We start from the raw sequence: 18,059 nt of genomic DNA on the forward strand, positions 1-18,059 counted from the left end.
GCAGGTTGAGTTCAATTTCACTCTGTGTGAATGTGTTATGAGGGCCTGGAAATAGGGGTACTGGCTAACTGGGAACGCGCTTTTCAAAAATACCCAAGTGAGAGAGCCTCAGAATCACATACAAAACCACCTGAGGTGTCTTTCCACATCCTATCCTATGGGTCATGGTTGTATAACCAAGGTTTGAAGTAAGGATATGTTCTCTTTCTGTAAAGAAGGGAGAGGGGCATGTGTGTTTGCTGAATAATTATCTTAACTATCCTTAGTACAAGTTCTATTGAGACCAAATGACTACCTGAGCAGGATTCTGAAGTCTTGCACTGAAGGACAGGAAAAAGTACTGCTGTGATGAATTAATGATATGGCCATGAGCACACAATAGGGAAGGTCATCCATAAACAAATGCTCTTAGCTGATCCAGTTGAGCAGGGGGACTTGTCTCCAATTCTCAACTCTGCTTAAAACTAGGATGTAAACTTTCTTTTTTATTTCAGTGTTTTTTTCATAGCATGTCCCAAATTTTTCTTTCTCATTTTGTATGACTAGCATTTTTTTTTTACTATTTTGCCGAAGCAGTAATTTTTAATGACCGAATTGTAAAGTCCAATATGTACTGCATTTTGCCTCACCCTGAAGAATAATAATTATGCCCTCCAGTCTTTCCCTATCAGGCTGATAATTAATTCATGTTGATGATTTCTCTCATTTTGGTATTTGGGTTGGAAGGAGATACTGAAAAATCCCCCACCTGAGTGTCACAAATACACAGATGGTAGTGGAACACACATTATAATGAGCTTCTAAAGGGCAGCAAACAATTGATAAGCCTTTTTGGAGTTCCCTTCATAAATATCACAGCATACATTAGTATCCCAGAGCAAGCTTTTTTAGCAGTCTTAGCTTTCAGCAATATTAGCTAGTTTATCTAGTGATCTGCCCTGAAGTAGATCTGAAGCAGATCCATCCAAGAGGCCAGAAACAATATTCATTGTTGCTGTGTGCAGAGCACTCTACCATACCTTTCTGTCCAGAGGGACAGAGTCGCAGGACTCATCCAAAAAGTGGCTCTTGCCTTCTATGAGTTTGCAGATATTGACAATCAGAACAGTAGTACAGCTTGAAATTACATGAAGGCATCTTTGAATTTTTGTGTAAAGAATGGCCGTTCCAAAGAATGGACATCTTTGAAGTGGACCATTTTAATGAAGACAGAATAATGTATCTTAAGCTAAATATATATTTTTCTGGACATAGGCAGAGTGGGCATAGGAGTTAACTTGAAATACTTTTCTCCTGGACGGTTCATGACAGGTAATGGAATCCAGGGAGAAGTAGCACATTTTCTCAAAAACAACTGGCCTTTAGAGAAGCATGGCGATAGGAAAGACTAACCATAGTGTGGGAGCTGGAAGCATGCATCATCTTGCCAGAACTAGAGAGCGATTGTGTGACAGGAATGCAGCTGTTCCCATTTAGTGAAATTTCTTCTTCTTGATTATAAAAGTAGAGACCTTGCAATGTTAATTCTGGCAATATGGCACCATATTTAGATTCAATGGCCCAGACATTAGCCAGATGCCTATTTTGTGTCCAATTGCTTTTAAATATTTTCCACCCTTTTTGTCCTGGTTTTGTGGTCCGAATAAAAATAAATTCAGATTGGATAAAAATAAATTTCATAAAGAATTTTGAATTCAGCATATAATTTTATATTTGTGGTTCTGAGTGTAGCCTCTCACAACTAAATACACTTGATACACAGAAAAGTGTAAATATCTGCCATGCTGAAAACTAATTCTGCTGAACTTACTGTCAGAATATTATAGAATCCCTAGAGCAGAACCATGAATCACAGGAGACCCTTAATATATGCATTGCCTCTTGAAACATGAAAAACTTTTCAGTCTGGGTTCAAAGGTACAGTCAAGAACTTTGGAAAACTACTATGCATTCCTCTATTGCAAATACCACATAGTTCAAGGCTTACAGTACCACAGAAAGCTAAAATACAGGATATGCCAGATAATCTTCAGCTGAGTGAACCCTGATGCATGTACTAGCACTTTCTTAAGTAAATTGTGCGTGTATTTGGATTCTTGGGGTAGATATCTAGTAGTGGAATCACTGTGTCAGATGGTAGCTCTATTAATATTTTGATGATCTTCCAGATTGTTTTCTATAGTGGCTGTACCAGTTTATATTCCTTCAAATGCTGGATAAAATTTTCTTTTTTAAAAATCCCCTTGCCAAGAAAATATTCCTATTTTCAATGCACAGTTGGTGAGCTTTGAAAAAGGTATGTATCTATGGAACCAGTCCACCAGTTGCTTTTGTAAGTGTTGTTCCATGCTGGCTGTGAGCTGTTCAGGAGCAGAGAGACTCCTGAGCTTAGAGCCCAGAACAGAGAGACTCCTGAGCCTAGAGCCAAGAATAGAATTGGGTATTGCATTATCAGGCCTTGAGAATTGAATGAGGTCTCCAAAAAACACAGCTGGGGAACATTTTCATGAGTGTAAATGTAGGCAGAATTAGGTACCTTTATGGGTCTCTACTCAAAATTTCACCCCAAACTCCACTTTGGATGGTAAGGCTGAGTTTGCACTCACTGGTGCAAGTACATTAGTATGAATCAGCATAAATCACTGCCTCTTAGAACAAGTAAAACACACATAGCTCTGGTTAGGACCAGTGGGTAATGGTTATTGCCAAGGGACACCCTTCCATAGAGTGAAGGAGAGAGGTTTTCCTCCAAAATTTCAGAAATAGAAATATAAGTTCAGATATTATACCTGTACTGATTCTAGCATTGCATTTATATACCAGAGGTCAAAGGAACAAAACTTGAACTTGTCTGAATATTTCTCTGGACATTAAAGACCGGATGACATTGATTAATATGCAGACATAGAGGCTATTTCTGTCTTTTAATTGTGCTGGTTTTTATTTTACATAATTTATTTTCAAGAATCAAAATATTCAAAAGGGGAATGGAGAGAAAGTCCTCTTGTTTTCTCTGCAAGGACTAGTTCCTGCTTGACCCCCCACCCAGAGATAACCAGTATTACCAGTGCATTACTGTCTGATTGCTGCTACAAATAACTAGAATTTAGTGGCTTAAAATAAAACAACGCATATTTTGTTTTCCAATTCTGGAGTCTAAAGTGGGTACCCCTGGGTTACAAACTAGGCACCAGTAGGGCTACATTTCTTTGAAGGTACTAGGCACAATTTGTCTCATTGACTTTTCTAGGGTATACAGGTCACCTGATTTCTTTGGCTCTGAGCCCCTCCATTCTTCAAGTCAGCAGTATAGATGCTGTTAGTCTCTCTGACTCTGACATTTTCATGCTTATGTTTCTCCCCCACCTTCACATATGAACCCTTGTGCTTATATTCCATCCACATGGATAACACCGGTTACTCTCCCATCTCAAAAATTACTTCAGAGACGGAAACAATATTGCAGCAGGCTGGGCACTTGCCTTAACATGCTGCTGTTCTAGCTTTGATCCCCAGAACCTTATATGGGCCCTCGAGCCCTGACAGGATTGATCCCTGAACACAAAGCTAGTAGTAAACCCTGAACACTGCAGGGTATGGCCCCCGCCCGCCCCCCCCCCAGTCACTTCTCAGGCAACCTTAATTTCACCTGAAAGCTTAATTCTCCTTTGTTCTGTAACCTATCACAGTTACTGACTTTGAATATTAGAATGTGAACATATTTAGGGAATGAGGATTTTACCTACCACCACTGGTTTCTTATGTCCATCAGGCTATTGCATGTTTATACCAATTATCAAAGTCTCATTATTGAGGAACAAAGTTTCAACATCAATTAATTTTTTGAAGCAGAAGATTTATAGAAGGATTTTCAAAAATTTTGTACATATCACATGAACTAAATGAACATATGTACAACATGTACAATATGTTCATGTTGTACATATCAACATGAACTAATTCTAGCCTGGGCAGAAATGGGTAAGTCATAAACCAACAGGCCCTCAAGGGAACTGCAGGTTTTTGTTTTGTCTTACAAAGTATGTTTATCTGTTCATAGTGCTATCTCAAGGTACAGACCATGTAGTGTATAAACATCAAAGATTACTCATAGATTTGGAGTTAAGCCGTCCAAGAACAGGATACAGGTTTGGTATCCTATATGGTTCTTTGTTGTATGTAAATGGTTCATTCTCATTGTAAATTTACTTGCAGGAAGGGACCATTGAACTTTCTGGAGATCTTTTTATAATAGCTCTGATCTCAATCATTAGGGTGGCACCCTTATTCACTAATCACTTTATTCTCTAATTACCTCCAGAAGGCCCCACATCCTTAGAGCAGCTCCTTGGGCATTAGGATTTTAGCATATGAATTTCAAGAGCAGCACCCAAAAGTTAGGACAAAAACCCTGTAGAGGCAGAAATCTTCCTGCAAAATAGGGAGCCACTGATCCATCTGTAGTCTCAAGAACTGGGTGAATCCATCTCTGGCAGAATCCACACAGGAAGGAAATCCCTTGATTCTGATTTTTCTCACCTCTAGCACTGTTACAACTTCAACTGTTGGACTGAATGCACTGAATTTGGAATATCTAAATTTCACCCAGGTCTGTAGCATAGGGAACTCTTAGAAACATGATTTTTATTTTGTAATTTTAAATATAAATTACAAATATAAATATCTTATAAATATATTCATTATTTATTACTTAATACTTAATATTATTACTAGTAACATGAGTGATAATAAAATATTAGTACATACAAGTATACTCCATATACTCCTTGACTTTTATTTCTGCTTGATATATGTGTATCTTTTGGTAGTATTTTCCAGATTAATAGTTAATTTTTGATTACATAATATCCTATAGAAATCTGCCACCATTAATTTAATTAACCTCCCTTTGTTTCCAGTTGTTTTTCTATTATATACAAATCTACTTTAGTTTTATATTTTTACTATTCCTTTGGCCACATCCTGCTATACTCAGGGCTTATTTCTGGCTGGCTCTCTACTCAGGAATCACTTCTGGTGGGACTCAGGAGACTTTATGTGGTGCTAGGAATTTAGGTCAGCAGTGTGAGGTCATACACCTTACCCAGTGAACTATCTCTCCAGCCTCCATACAAGTCTACGTTAGGTAGACATATGAAGAAAGAGTATATATAATATACATACACATATATGGGCCTACTATTGATGTCTATGGACCAAATATATATCTAGTCTAAATACATTAGCATATATCATTCTGCATAATTTTACACTTATTTGCATATATATGAATATCATGTGCATATATACATAGGATAGTATAAATATTGGGTCAATTCTTGTAAGGGAAATTTCTGGATCAAAAGATGGATTCAAGGGGCTGGAGCGATAGTACAGTGGGTAGAGTGTTTGCCTTGCACATGGACAACCCAGGTTTGATCCCTGGCATCCCATATGGTCCCCTGTGCAGCACCAGAGGTAATTCCTGAATCAGAGCCAGGAGTAATCCCTGAGCATGAGCATCACCAGATGTGACCCAAAAAGCAAAAAAAAAAAATTTATTTACAATTTTGACAAATTCTGCAAGATACCTTCCATAAAAGTTACATTGGTTTGTACTTTTGCCAGCAATTACTAAAAAACTTTTTTTCTCTGAATTCTTGCTAATACAGTCATATTATACTAATTTGTTTTGACCTTTATTAATATGATAGTTATTTCAGGATAAATCTACATAAACATATGTAGGTTTTCTTCTTCATATTCCCAAAACTTCTCCACCAAACACACACATTGTTTCTAGCCTTTTTGTCTAAACTATTCTCACTTTTTTTAAAAAAATTTTTAATCACTGTGAGATAGTTACAAGCTTTCATGTTTAGGTTACAATCACACAATGGTAAACACCCATCCCTCCTCCAGTGCACATTCCCCACCACCAATATCCCTGGTATACCCTCCTTTCCCACCCTCCCCCTGCCTCCATGGCAGACAATATTCCCCATACTCTCTCTCTACTTTTGGGCATTATGGCTTGCAACACAGACACTGAGAGATCATCATGTTTGGTCCATTATCTACTTTCAGCACACATCTCCCATCTCAATTGATTCCTCCAGCCATCATTTTCTTAGTGATTCCTTCTCTATTTCATCTGCCTTCTCCCCTCCACTCATGAAGCAGGCTTCCAGCTATGGGGCAATCTTCCTGGCCCTCGTATCTACTGTCCTTGGGTGTCAGCCTCATGTGATGTTATTCTATATTCCACAAATGAGTGCAGTCCTTCTATGTCTGTCTTTCTCTTTCTTACTCATTTCACTTAGCATGATACTCTCCCTATTCATTTATAAGCAAATTTCATGACTTAATCTCTCCTAACAGCTGTATAGTATGCTATTGTGTAGATGTACCGAGTTTCTTCAACCAGTCATCTGTTCTAGGGCATTTGGGTTGTTTCCATATTTTGGCTATTGTGAACAGTGCTGCAATGAACATATAGGTACAGATGTCATTTCTACTATGCTTTTTTGCATCCTCAGGATATATTTCCAGAAGTGGTACTGCAGGGTCATATGGAAGCTCTATTTCTAGTTTTTGAAGGACTGTCCATATTGTTTTCCAGAAAGGCTGGGCCAGTCGGCATTCCCACCAGTGAAAGAATGTTCCTTTCCCCCCCACATCCACACCAACACTGGTTGCTTTTGTTCAAATGTGTGCCAGTCTCTGTGGTGTGAGATGATATCTTATTGTTGTTTTGATTTGCATCTCCCTGATGACTAGTGATGTGGAGCATTTTTTTATGTGCCTTTTGGCCATTTGTATTTCTTTTTTGAGGAAACTTCTGTTCATTTCTTCTCCCCATTTTTTGATGGGGTTGGAGGTTTTTTCCTTGTACAATCCTACTAGTGTCTGTATATTAATCCCCTATCAGATGGGTATTGGATAAATATTCTTTCCCATTCTGTGGGCTCTTTCTGTATTTTGGTCACTGTTTCTTTTGAAGTGCAGAAGTTTTCATCCTTAATCTGCGGGGGACGGGAATTGAGGCACACCGCAGGCACCCAAAGATGCAATGTTCCGGGCACACTCTATTCACATTTTTATGAATTTATTTATAAACACTAAGAATTTATAATATATTTACATTTATAAAAATAATTTTTATTTTACAATAGTCTATAGAAGCACAGGCAGACTACACTGTGATGTCTCTAGTAATTCTACATTATTAATGTCTCTAGTAATTTTTAAAAAGTAATTCAATCTCTCCAGTATTTCGCGTCTTCACCAATTATCCAGATTGCAGGAGATCTTTGAAGAGTTAGTGCTGATCCTGCAAATATAGACAGATTTGCATGTCTAACTGTCTCCAAATTTATAAAGCAATTATACAATTCTGCAGATTAGTTTTTACTAAGTTTTCATGTTTGCTGCTACATCTGTCATCCAACAAGTTTATTTATTGGGACGTGCCACAGTTTTATTTCAGTTAGTCCTTAACCAATGGAGATTATTGCACAGAGGATATTTAAATCTTACATCTCATGGTATGAATTCAGCACTGTTAAGAGCACAACATTTTATTAACTAGAGGGCCTTTGTGTATATTTCTCTATCCCACAATGTGATAACCTACTCTATGTGATTCTTTACAGGATTTTTATTTGTAATTTTATTTGAAAAGCTATAAAAATTATGTTGGCTTTTATGGGAATTCTTACATGTATATTTTAAGTTTTAGATTTCTTTTCCTTTAAACAATGAACAGTTGGTCTCAATATGCTTCAACTTAACTGTCACTATGAGACTATTGTTAAAATGTACAACTCACTGTCAGGAAGTATATTTGGTGATTTATTTTTGAGATTTGTATCTTACTTTTATCCTCTATCTACTTCATACCCTCTTCTGATGACAATTCCGTGTACGTTGTAGCTTGAAGGAGGTAAAAATGACCAAATTTCCATAAAAGCAGATACACTGACAAATAGGATAGCATTGAAAGCCAAGAGACAAGACTTCACGCATCAGAATGCTTAATTTATAGCAAAGGAGTCCACAGCATTAAATGGAGGGGGAAAAAACCCTTCAGGTATGGTTGGAGGGGCCGCTCAGGATGGGAGAGGTGTGCTGAAAGTAGATAAAGGACAAAACATGATGGATTCTCATTATCTGTCTGGCAAACCATAATGCCCATAAGTAGAGAAAGAAGCAAGTAGAGGGAAGCTGTCTGCCATAGAGGCATGGGAGAGGTGGAACTGGGAGGGGTATGAGTAGAGATACTGGGGACATTGATGGTGGAAAATGCACACTGGCAGAGGGATGGGTGTTCAATCATTGTATGATTGAAACTCATACATGAAAGCTTTGTAAGTGTAGCTCATGGTGATTCAATAAAGCACTGTCATCCCATTGTACATCAATTTGCTTGAGTGGGCACCAGTAATGTCTCCATTGTGAGACTTGTTGTTACTGTTTTTGGCATATCAAATATGCCACGTGTAGCTTGCCAGGCTCTGCCATGTGGGCGGGATACTCTCGGTAGCTTGCCGGGCTCTCTGAGAGGGGAAAAGGAATCGAGCCTGGGTCGGTTGTGTACAAGGCAAATGCTCTACCCGCTGTCCTATCGCTCCAGTGCAACAGAAACAATAACAAAATTAAATGAGTTTATACCAAACTAAAAAGTTTTTGCAATATGAAAGAAACTGTTGCTAAAAGTGAAGGGCATCCTGGGGTTGGAGAGATCGTACAGTGGGTAAGGTGCTTACCTTGCATGTGACTGTCCTGGGTTAGATCTCCAGCACTTCATATATGGCCTCCTGAGCCCAGCCAGGAATGAATCCTGAGTACCTCTGGATGTGGCCCAAAACCCAAAAACAAAACTAAAAGGAAGAAATACTCACACATCATGTACCAGACAATAGGCTAATACCCAAGATTTATAAAACACAGGTAAAATTCAACAACTAAACACAAACAGCCCTATCCTAAAATTGGGAAAATACCTGAACAGACACTTTGCCAAAGAAGACATATAAATTGCCAACAGTTATATGTGTAAAATACCCAACATAACTACTCATCAAGAAAAGGCAAATCAAATGACAATTAAATACACATCATCCTGGTGAGAATAGCTTGTACCAAAAGACTAGAATACATGTGTGTAATAGAATGCTACTCAGCCATTAGTAATTTTGTCCTTTGTTAAAAGGGAGAGTATCATGCTAAGAGAATGTCAAGAGGGGAGTAAGACAAATACTGATGATCTTACTTATATATGTTATATACAAGGGAACATTATCAGTGAAATAAACCTTAGACTCTGAATCTGAGGTTATCTGCAGTGGGAAATAGATTGAAAAGGTCCCATGGACTGTGGTGAAGGGGTTTTGGAACTTAGATTATTGGGTGTTATGTGGTATCATTGTATACCTAAAACATAAATATTTGTACTCTTTAACCAATGTTACCTTAATAAAAAGAAATTTTTAAAGTTTCTAAAAGCACAAATCTCTGTTGATAAAATAGTCAGTAATGTTTCTCAGCAGAAGAAAAATATTTTTTATAAAAATACATGGTAATAGAATTTAACCAGTTATGGTGGTGATTATTTCACAATCACTTGTATCACTTGATCTTTGATTTGCTTGAATGGGCACCAGTAGTGTCTTCATTCATCCCTGTCGCGTGCTATGCTCGCTCCAGGAACAGGAAGAGCCTCAAACCATTTGTTCAGGGTTTTGATGAAGAAGTCTGACCATCTCATTGGTGGGCAGCCACGTGGTCTTTTGACGTTCCGTGGAATCCAGTCAGTAACAGCTTTAGTCCAGCGGGACTAGATCATTTCACAATACATACAAATATTCAATCATTAAACCTAAAAGCGATATACTTATGTTAGTCAATAATATACCAATAAAAGGACACAATAAAAGTACTATAAAATATTAGAAATTTTTTCCTAATTTTTTTTTAAATTAGGCATTGTAGTTTACAAGAATATGGTTTTAGGCATAAAATATTCCAGCACCACATCCCCCACCAAAGTGTCCACTTCCAACACACACACACACACATTTCTTACCAAAGACCAGTTCCCAGTTTCTCTTGCTATTGGGCATTTTTATGCCCCTACTATGTTTATATCCTGCATATGAGAGCTCATTCTGTGTCTGTCTGTCTCATTTTGACTCGACTCAGTATGATACTTTCCAGATCCATCTACAGAACAGTAAATTGCATAATTTCATCTTCAGAAATTTCTTTTTTCAATTCAGAAATGTCATGCTCCTGTTTCTCTAAATTATTTCCTCACAATCTCCATATTTCCTAAATTAAAGAGCTCTGTCTATAAAATGTTATTAGTATCATGAATCTAATTCCTTCTGACATGATTCTTATTTAATTGGTTTGAGTGTGTGTGGCATCTCCATAACCCATTTTATTGTGCACTTCGTTTTGGTCCTTCAACTCCAGAGGGGGCTTGCCTTTCACACAGTTTACCTGTATTTGATCCCAGTCCTAAATGGTCCTCTGAGTCTGCCAGGAGTAAACCCTAAGCATAGCCGAGTGTGGCTACCAAATAACAACAAAACAAAAATGCTTGAAGCGTGTGATTATCATTAAAAGTTTAATTTATTTGCTTTCTCCCTATCTATTCCTTTCACCTATTTTGCCAGTGGGCCTCCATCTTCCACCTCCTACTTTAACCACCACCACTCTATAGTCAAGATCTAAGGGCTTGGGGCTGGAGCGATAGCACAGTGGGTAGGGCGTTTGCCTTGCAAGCGGCCAGCCCGGGTTCAAATCCCAGCATCTCATATGGTCCCCTGAGCACCGCCAGGAGTAATTCCTGAGTGCAGAGCCAGGAATAATCCCTGTGCATCGCTGGGTGTGACCCAAAAAAAAAGCTGAAAAAAAAAAAGATCTAAGGGCTTGTTCTTCTTTTGTTTAAATTGCTTCTTTTATCTTCCACATTCTATCTTCATGTGTGATTGAGTGTGATCATACATGTTTATCTTTTTCCAATAGAACTTGTTTTCACTTTAAAGGATGTGTTTTAAATCTTTTATTTTTTTAACCTTCAGGGAACCACCAAGTAGTCTCCCAGACTGGATGTAACCAAAGTGTATTCTACCAAAGTGATGACTGGAGTGACAACACAGACACAACAAAAAAGGCTGAGACCAAAGTGGACGTTACCTGGATTCTTCTGTTGCGCTACTACATTCACCTGCAGAGAACTAACAATATGAGCAAATTGCTAGGTAAGGTTTTAATGCATTAAATATTTTATGTATTGATGTATTTAAAAGGAGTATATTTAGGGACCAGGGAGCTACCTCAAAGGGAATCAGTGCATGTCTTACACATTCTTGACCCCTAGTTAGGTCCCCTGCCCCCTATGGCACCCACAGTACTGCTGGTTGTGGCCTCTGCTCCACTGAGCACTGCATGGGGACCCAAAACACACAAAGAAACAGCACATTTTTGAATGATAAAATAATTTTTCAGGGGGGTACTCCTAAGCAGTGCTCAGGGAAGGCAGGAGTCACTTCCCGTAGGTACTTGGCATAGCTGTTTAGGTCTGAAGCCTCAGTACTCAGTTTCAGCAGTGCTCAAGGCCACCAAAGTCACTCCTAGCTCAGAGCCTAGTGCACTTTAGTTTTGAGATGTCTCATAGAGTTAGAAGATCCTTTGAATATATTTCAGAGTGAACTGTCATCAGAAGATGAAAATTTCAGTTAAAAAATTAAAAAGAAAAGAAAATTTCAGTTCGTTGCCTAAGATAAGCAGATGTCTCGATAAGATAAGCTTTCAGTGATATCATGAATGAAAACATAATTGTGAAGCATCCAGAGACTTGCCAAGACTTCCCACATGCTCTGGGTCTCAAAATAGTTGTTTAGAATCAGAGTGATCATGATGGGACAAATGATAAAATAAGGAAAGTGAAATTCTGGCCTTAAGTGAGTGTTAAACAGGTCAGTAGGTTAAACAGAAGATATGCATCTCTTCACATAAGATACTTCATGTCAGTTTATTTTATGTCATTGATGCTGTCCAAAGAATATCTAGAAGAACTGGTAAAATCTGCCTCACTCCAGTCTCATTTGTGGTTTTGTGGTGAAGTCTGTTCTTTCATTTAATAACGCAGGTGATATGTTGTTTCTCATCAGGGTAAAGAGTCTGCATAGACAGTTTGACTCTGAAAAACCAAATGAGAAAAACGCTTGAATTGTAGAGTGCAGTTTTCAGTGGTGAGCTGCGTGAAATCAATACTCACAAAGGTGGTAGTGGAGATTGAAATGTAAAAAATGGGATGGGACAAGAAAGGAAAGATCAACAAGGGCCATGGACGTGAGCCAGTGCTACCTATCTTGGCCATGCCTTGCCCTATATCAGCTAGCCCGTCTCTGAATTTTCTGCTGGCCTTTGTCATGTCAGATGCCCCATTTCTCCTGTCCTCCACTGTTGGATATTTTTTGAAGTTACTAAGGCATACCTAGGCAGGGTGGTCCAGGGAAGTCCAGGGATTCTTAACACCCAAGAGTAGCCTTCACCTATTGAAGTAGGGAAAGGCTTGGAGACCATTCAGTTTCTAAGTCACTCACCAGCACAGGTAAATATTTTGTTTTATTTGTGACCCCCAGGAGGGGATCCACAGGAGGACTGAGTTCTCAATTACCCAGAGCTGTAGCATACTCATTCTCTTGTGCTCCTTGAGATTACTCTTCAAAGAAATTTTTCTGTGCCTTAATTCTGGCTTTGAGATCTCTTTTGGGAAGCACCCTAAGATACCAAGATAGAATATTTTTGCATGGCCAAAACATTGTTTAGAACCTAAAGCAATCTTCTAAGACTCTTGTTTCCTTCCTGCAGCAATGAACAATTCCATTCAAGTTGAACATTAACAGTGACAGGCTGAGATGGGGATGTGCAGGGATAATGACTATTGAGCAAATACCAGCATGGAGATCTTCTATGACTCAAATTTGTTTCTTTTTCTTCCTGAAGCATCTTTAAAGTCAGAAACCGGGAATTATGTGCAGGTTGACAGTCTCTTCACATCCCTTTTCAACTCTGCATTGATTTTGCGGCAAAAAGAAATGCATTGTTTCCTTAAAAAATTTTTACAATTGTATTCTTCCTCTTGTATTGATGAATTTCCAAGAGAATTACTTCAAGATTGGGAGAATTTACTTTCTTCAGATAGGAACTTATTTGAGTCATCAGGCAAGGTAATGTTCTAAAATATATTTTATAAAACTTTTAAAAATCAATTTTATATTTCTGATGGAATCACATTAGCCTCATTGTTGGCACAGATTTGTAGTTATCATGAGGAAAGTTTGCTTCTGTCTGGCCTTAGGGAGAATACCAATAACCTGAAGTTTTGGAAAGTTTGCTTAGCAGTTTTATTCTTTTTTCTTTTCTGTTTTTGAATTTTCTCCTTTCAAATTTTCAGAATGTTTTAGGACTTTTTTTTTTCACATGATGTATTATTTTTGTATTCTACACATGGAATCTCAGGCAGCCATTTGACTCATTCACTCTATAATAGAATTAGACTGAGAATTTCTAAACTTATACCTGGTATCTAGATCTTAATTTTTAGTATGGTATAAAAATAATTCATTTATGTATTTTTTGCAATTATATAGATGAATAAATTACTAATCACAAAAGTTTTAGATAAAAGTATTTTTAGAAAGTGTTGTTAAATTTGGTTGGACTTTCCAAAACTATGTTTGTGGAAACTTCTTTCAGTTACCTACTGAGGAGACATAAAAATTGGACTAAGAGTGTCAAATTTGGGATTGGTTGTTTTGGGGGCCACACCGATTGGTGATTCGGGGCAAATAATGGCTCTGTGCTTAGGGATCTCTCTTCGTGGTGCTCTGGGGACACATACAGTGCTGAGGATCAAACCAACATTGTCTGCATGCAAGGCAAACAACTTAACCTCTGAACTATTTCTCTGCCCCTGGAAATTTTTCTCTGAAGCTACTAGGAACTTGAATAATAGTAATATTTTAATAAATTTCCCAAAATGGATAAACAGAAAGGTGCTTATAAAGTATGGTTTTCTTGAAGATAATGAACATTTTTGAAATTTGGTTTATTCAAAAAACACATGTTGAATACTAACACGATGTTGGACATTAGACTATGTTCATTGGTGAAAAAAGAGTATTGAAAATTCAGAATTTCTGTACAGTTCTGATGTTGGTAGTAGACAAACATGGCTAAATTTGGAAAAGAAAGTTACATACAGTTGAAAGTATGTGTGTGTGTGTTGTGTTGTGTGTGTGTGTTTGCCACACCCAGATGTGCTCAGGGCTGGCTTCTGATTCTATGCTTGGGGATAACTCCTTTTGGGCTCAGGGGACTACATGGGGTGCTGGGAACCAAACCAGGTTTGCCACATGCAAGGAAAGTGCCCTACACACTGTACTATTGCTCTGGCACCAGAAGGGACTTTTAAAAGATAAGTTAGCAGGGGTAGTAGCAAGAAAGAAAGAAAGAAAGAAAGAAAGAAAGAAAGAAAGAAAGAAAGAAAGAAAGAAAGAAAGAAAGAAAGAAAGAAAGAAAGAAAGAAAGAAAGAAAGAAAGAAAGAAAGAAAGAAAGAAAGAAAGAAAGAAAGAGAAAAAAGAAAGAATGAAAGTACATTTGCTTTGCATACCCGATAGACAAATGAGAGTTAAACATGTTTATTCAAGAGAAACTGAGACATTGAAGCTTTTAGCCACATAAATAAAGAAGAGAGGAAGAGAAAAATTATTGTTTAAGGAAAATTCAAAATGAAGAAAAACAGCTTAGTGACCTTTTTAAAGATGGGAAGCAAGGAAGAGGGAATGAATCAAATCTAGTTGACCATTTAAACCTCAGTGGGCTATTATTACAACATGGTGACACAATTGCAAATAGAATGGAAGCAGAAGATGAGAAAATTGATGGAAAAGACTGGTATATTCTGTTTGTAGATTTTTGAGATTCCAGTAGAAAACTGGAGTGAATGTGCACTATTGCAAGTGTCCAGTATACAACTATAAAAGAATAAATCACTGTCACTGTCACTGTCATCCCATTGCTAATCGATTTGTTCGAGCGGGCACCGGTAACGTCTCTCATTGAGAGACTTATTGTTACTGTTTTTGGCATATCCAATACCCACCGATAGCTTGCTGGGCTCTCTGAGAGGGGCGGAGGAATCAAACTCGGGTCGGCTGCGTGAAAGGCGAATGCCCAACCGCTGTGCTATTGCTCCAGCCCAGGATAATTCTAAAAAAGAAAAAAAATATTATTAAATGAATAAATAACTTACATAAAATTACTTGGAAATTAGGCATGGGTAGGGGGACATTCATTTATTTATAAGTATCTTGACTTTATATTTTACCATATCTCATTTAAATTTAGAAATGATTAAAAAGTGGGCTTATTCTAAATTGAGAAGCTCTGTTAACATAGTCCTACTCAAGCATAACCTTAAGCTTGGTGTTGATAATAGCATTTCTTAATTTTTAAAAAGATTATTCTTTTGAATGAGATCTAATTTCAATAAATTGTGATTTTGATAAGTAGTGGAAAGACCCAATAAGGAATATTTCAGAATTCAAATAATGATTCTAAATTAGGGCCATAGAGTAAGCTCCCTCTCTCCCACCCCACCCCCAATACTGTGTGACTGAACATATGTGAGCATGAATGTGCTCACACACATACGCACACACACAGATACACAGACACACAGATAACAGGGTAGGAATGCAACTAACATAGATATATTTTTGATGTTACTGAGAGGATTTTTCAGATTACAGTCCATTCCCTTCCTGATACTGGGGTATCATTGTGTGACTATTTAGCACTCCTGTTTTCTTTTTACATTTACATCATTTGCAAAATAAGAGTAGAGAAAAAACAGAAGATTTAAAATTACCTACCTTTCTATGGCATAAACTTGATATTGTGGGTAAAAGATTACATTTATTTGTATAAGGTATCTATAATAGTTACTAGAGAAAAGAAGAAAGATTTTTCTGATCCAGCCAAAGATTTTTCTCAAAAAAGAAACCAAAGTACCTTTAATATCTGTCACATAAAGAAGTAGAAAATGCTCACTCCATGAAAACAGTGTGTTCTCAAGAAAAAGCAGAATCATGCATATCCAAAATTATTTTTCTCAAATTCACCCAAAAAGAGGAGTGTGCGGAGCTGGAAAGACCAGGCATATGTTGATGTCCAGTCCACCACTTCTAAAAAAATAACTAGAAGAAGGATAAATTCATTTCTGTCTCACCCCAAAACCCCTTCCACCCTTCCCGGGCCCTCCTTAGGAGCACTGCCACGTGTCCCAGACATTTCTGACGTTTTGGAACAGGGAGCAGAGAATTAGACGGTCAAGGACTATATTTTTGTTGTCGTAGTCTGTGAATATTGCATAACAGCTTTAAACTTCAGTGTGACTTCCTTAAATACTCTTATGAAAAGGGGCTCTGCTTGAGTATTTTAATATTAAGGGCAGCCTATCATTACCCAGCTCACAGGGATGAAGCTCCAAAGCACAGCCTTGAATACCTTGTAAGTGCATGTGACATTTATAATGGCAGCAATGTTATCAAAGAGTTGTTTCACCCTGTTTGCTCTTTCTTTAAATATAATTAATGTAACACTCTCCCAGGATAATAAGTTCTGGAGATCACTGTCGATTGCCTGACAGGTGCAAGCCACCTAATCATGTGTTTGTTTCACTGGGGTAGACAGCTAACGAGCATAAAGCCTTTTGAATTTAAAAAAAAACAACAGCTCCAAGCTTGACTGATTTTTATAACAACATTTTTTGAGCTTTTAATCACTCAGGGGGCTATTTCAATCAAACGCTTTCCGTAACTTATACTTAAACCTGATTTTCCCCCCACGAAGAAAGATATGCCTTTCCAGAATGATCATTGCCATGTATCATGCTCATCACTTGTATGAGTCTGCGTGTTGTCAGTTCTGTTGAGCCTTGTAATAAGAATGCACAGGCGACGAGTAAATTGCAACCAACTCCCCCCAAAGGATATGATTAAAATCATGCACAGTGCAGCCAGTGATTCTGTGCAAGGTCCAGTATTTGACTAGTGAAAAATAACTGGTTGTTTATAGGTCTCTGCCCACTAGGACCTCTGGCCCGTCTCATGTTTCATTCTTTTCAAGGGACAAATCAAACCACACCTCAAATATACATAAAAAGACAATAAATTTATGTGGATAATCCCATGAGCAATTAGGTTTTATATGTTTCTTTAGGTGTGTGGAACCCGGGATGTGCAGGACCCGGGGCTGAGATCCCCAAGCCTGCTCAGATTGGGACTGGGCCTCTTGTGCCCAGATACCCCATTTTCTAGTAGCTAGGGGGGCACACCCAGAAGCTGTCCCCCATGACATGTAATCCTATCCACAGCCAACATCCAGAGACTATAAAACCAAGCTTCCGGAATCGACATCTTATAGCCTAGTTCTCCCTTTCGGAGAACCTGGCAAGCTACCGAGAGTTTCCTGCCCGCATGGGAAAGCCTGGCAAACTCCCCGTGGCATATTCATATGCCAAAACCAGAAACAATGATGGGTCTCATTCCCCTCACCCTGAAAGAGCCCCTCCAATTTGGTACCATTGGGAAGGACGAGAAAAGAGAGGCTTCTAAAATCTCAGGGCTAGGACAAATGGAGATGTTACTGAGACCGCTGGAGAAAATCAACGATCAACAGGATGATGATGATGATGTTTCTTTAAAGATAAAAAGAAATTGAGTAGTTGTTTAGATGTTGACTTCTGTTGCCATCATTGTTAAAACAGCAACACTGAACTTTGCATATGTTGAAGTACAAACTCTTTGTTGTTTTTTACCATTTAACAAGTTATTTAGTATGACTTACTTATGAATATAGATTAGAGCCTCTGAAAGTCACTCAGCTATTACAAACTATGAAAATACTTTTTAAATCAATAATTTATATTATTTTGGTGAAACAAGCACAAGATTCCTCTGATTCATCACTTTAAGTG

General features: G+C 37.9%; 1 protein-coding gene across 1 annotated transcript in view; it reads left to right on the top strand.

The window, feature by feature from the left end:
• CFAP54 (cilia and flagella associated protein 54) overlaps window positions 1-18,059 on the top strand; it is a 330,907-nt gene that overhangs the window by 250,541 nt on the left and 62,307 nt on the right. Inside the window, exons 62-63 of the mRNA XM_055118311.1 lie at window positions 11,091-11,270; window positions 13,021-13,244. Coding sequence (XP_054974286.1) covers window positions 11,091-11,270; window positions 13,021-13,244 — 404 coding nt within the window. The remainder of the gene's footprint in view (window positions 1-11,090; window positions 11,271-13,020; window positions 13,245-18,059) is intronic.

The sequence above is a fragment of the Sorex araneus genome, chromosome 10, assembly GCF_027595985.1.
Source record: "Sorex araneus isolate mSorAra2 chromosome 10, mSorAra2.pri, whole genome shotgun sequence".
Lineage (NCBI taxonomy): Eukaryota > Metazoa > Chordata > Mammalia > Eulipotyphla > Soricidae > Sorex > Sorex araneus.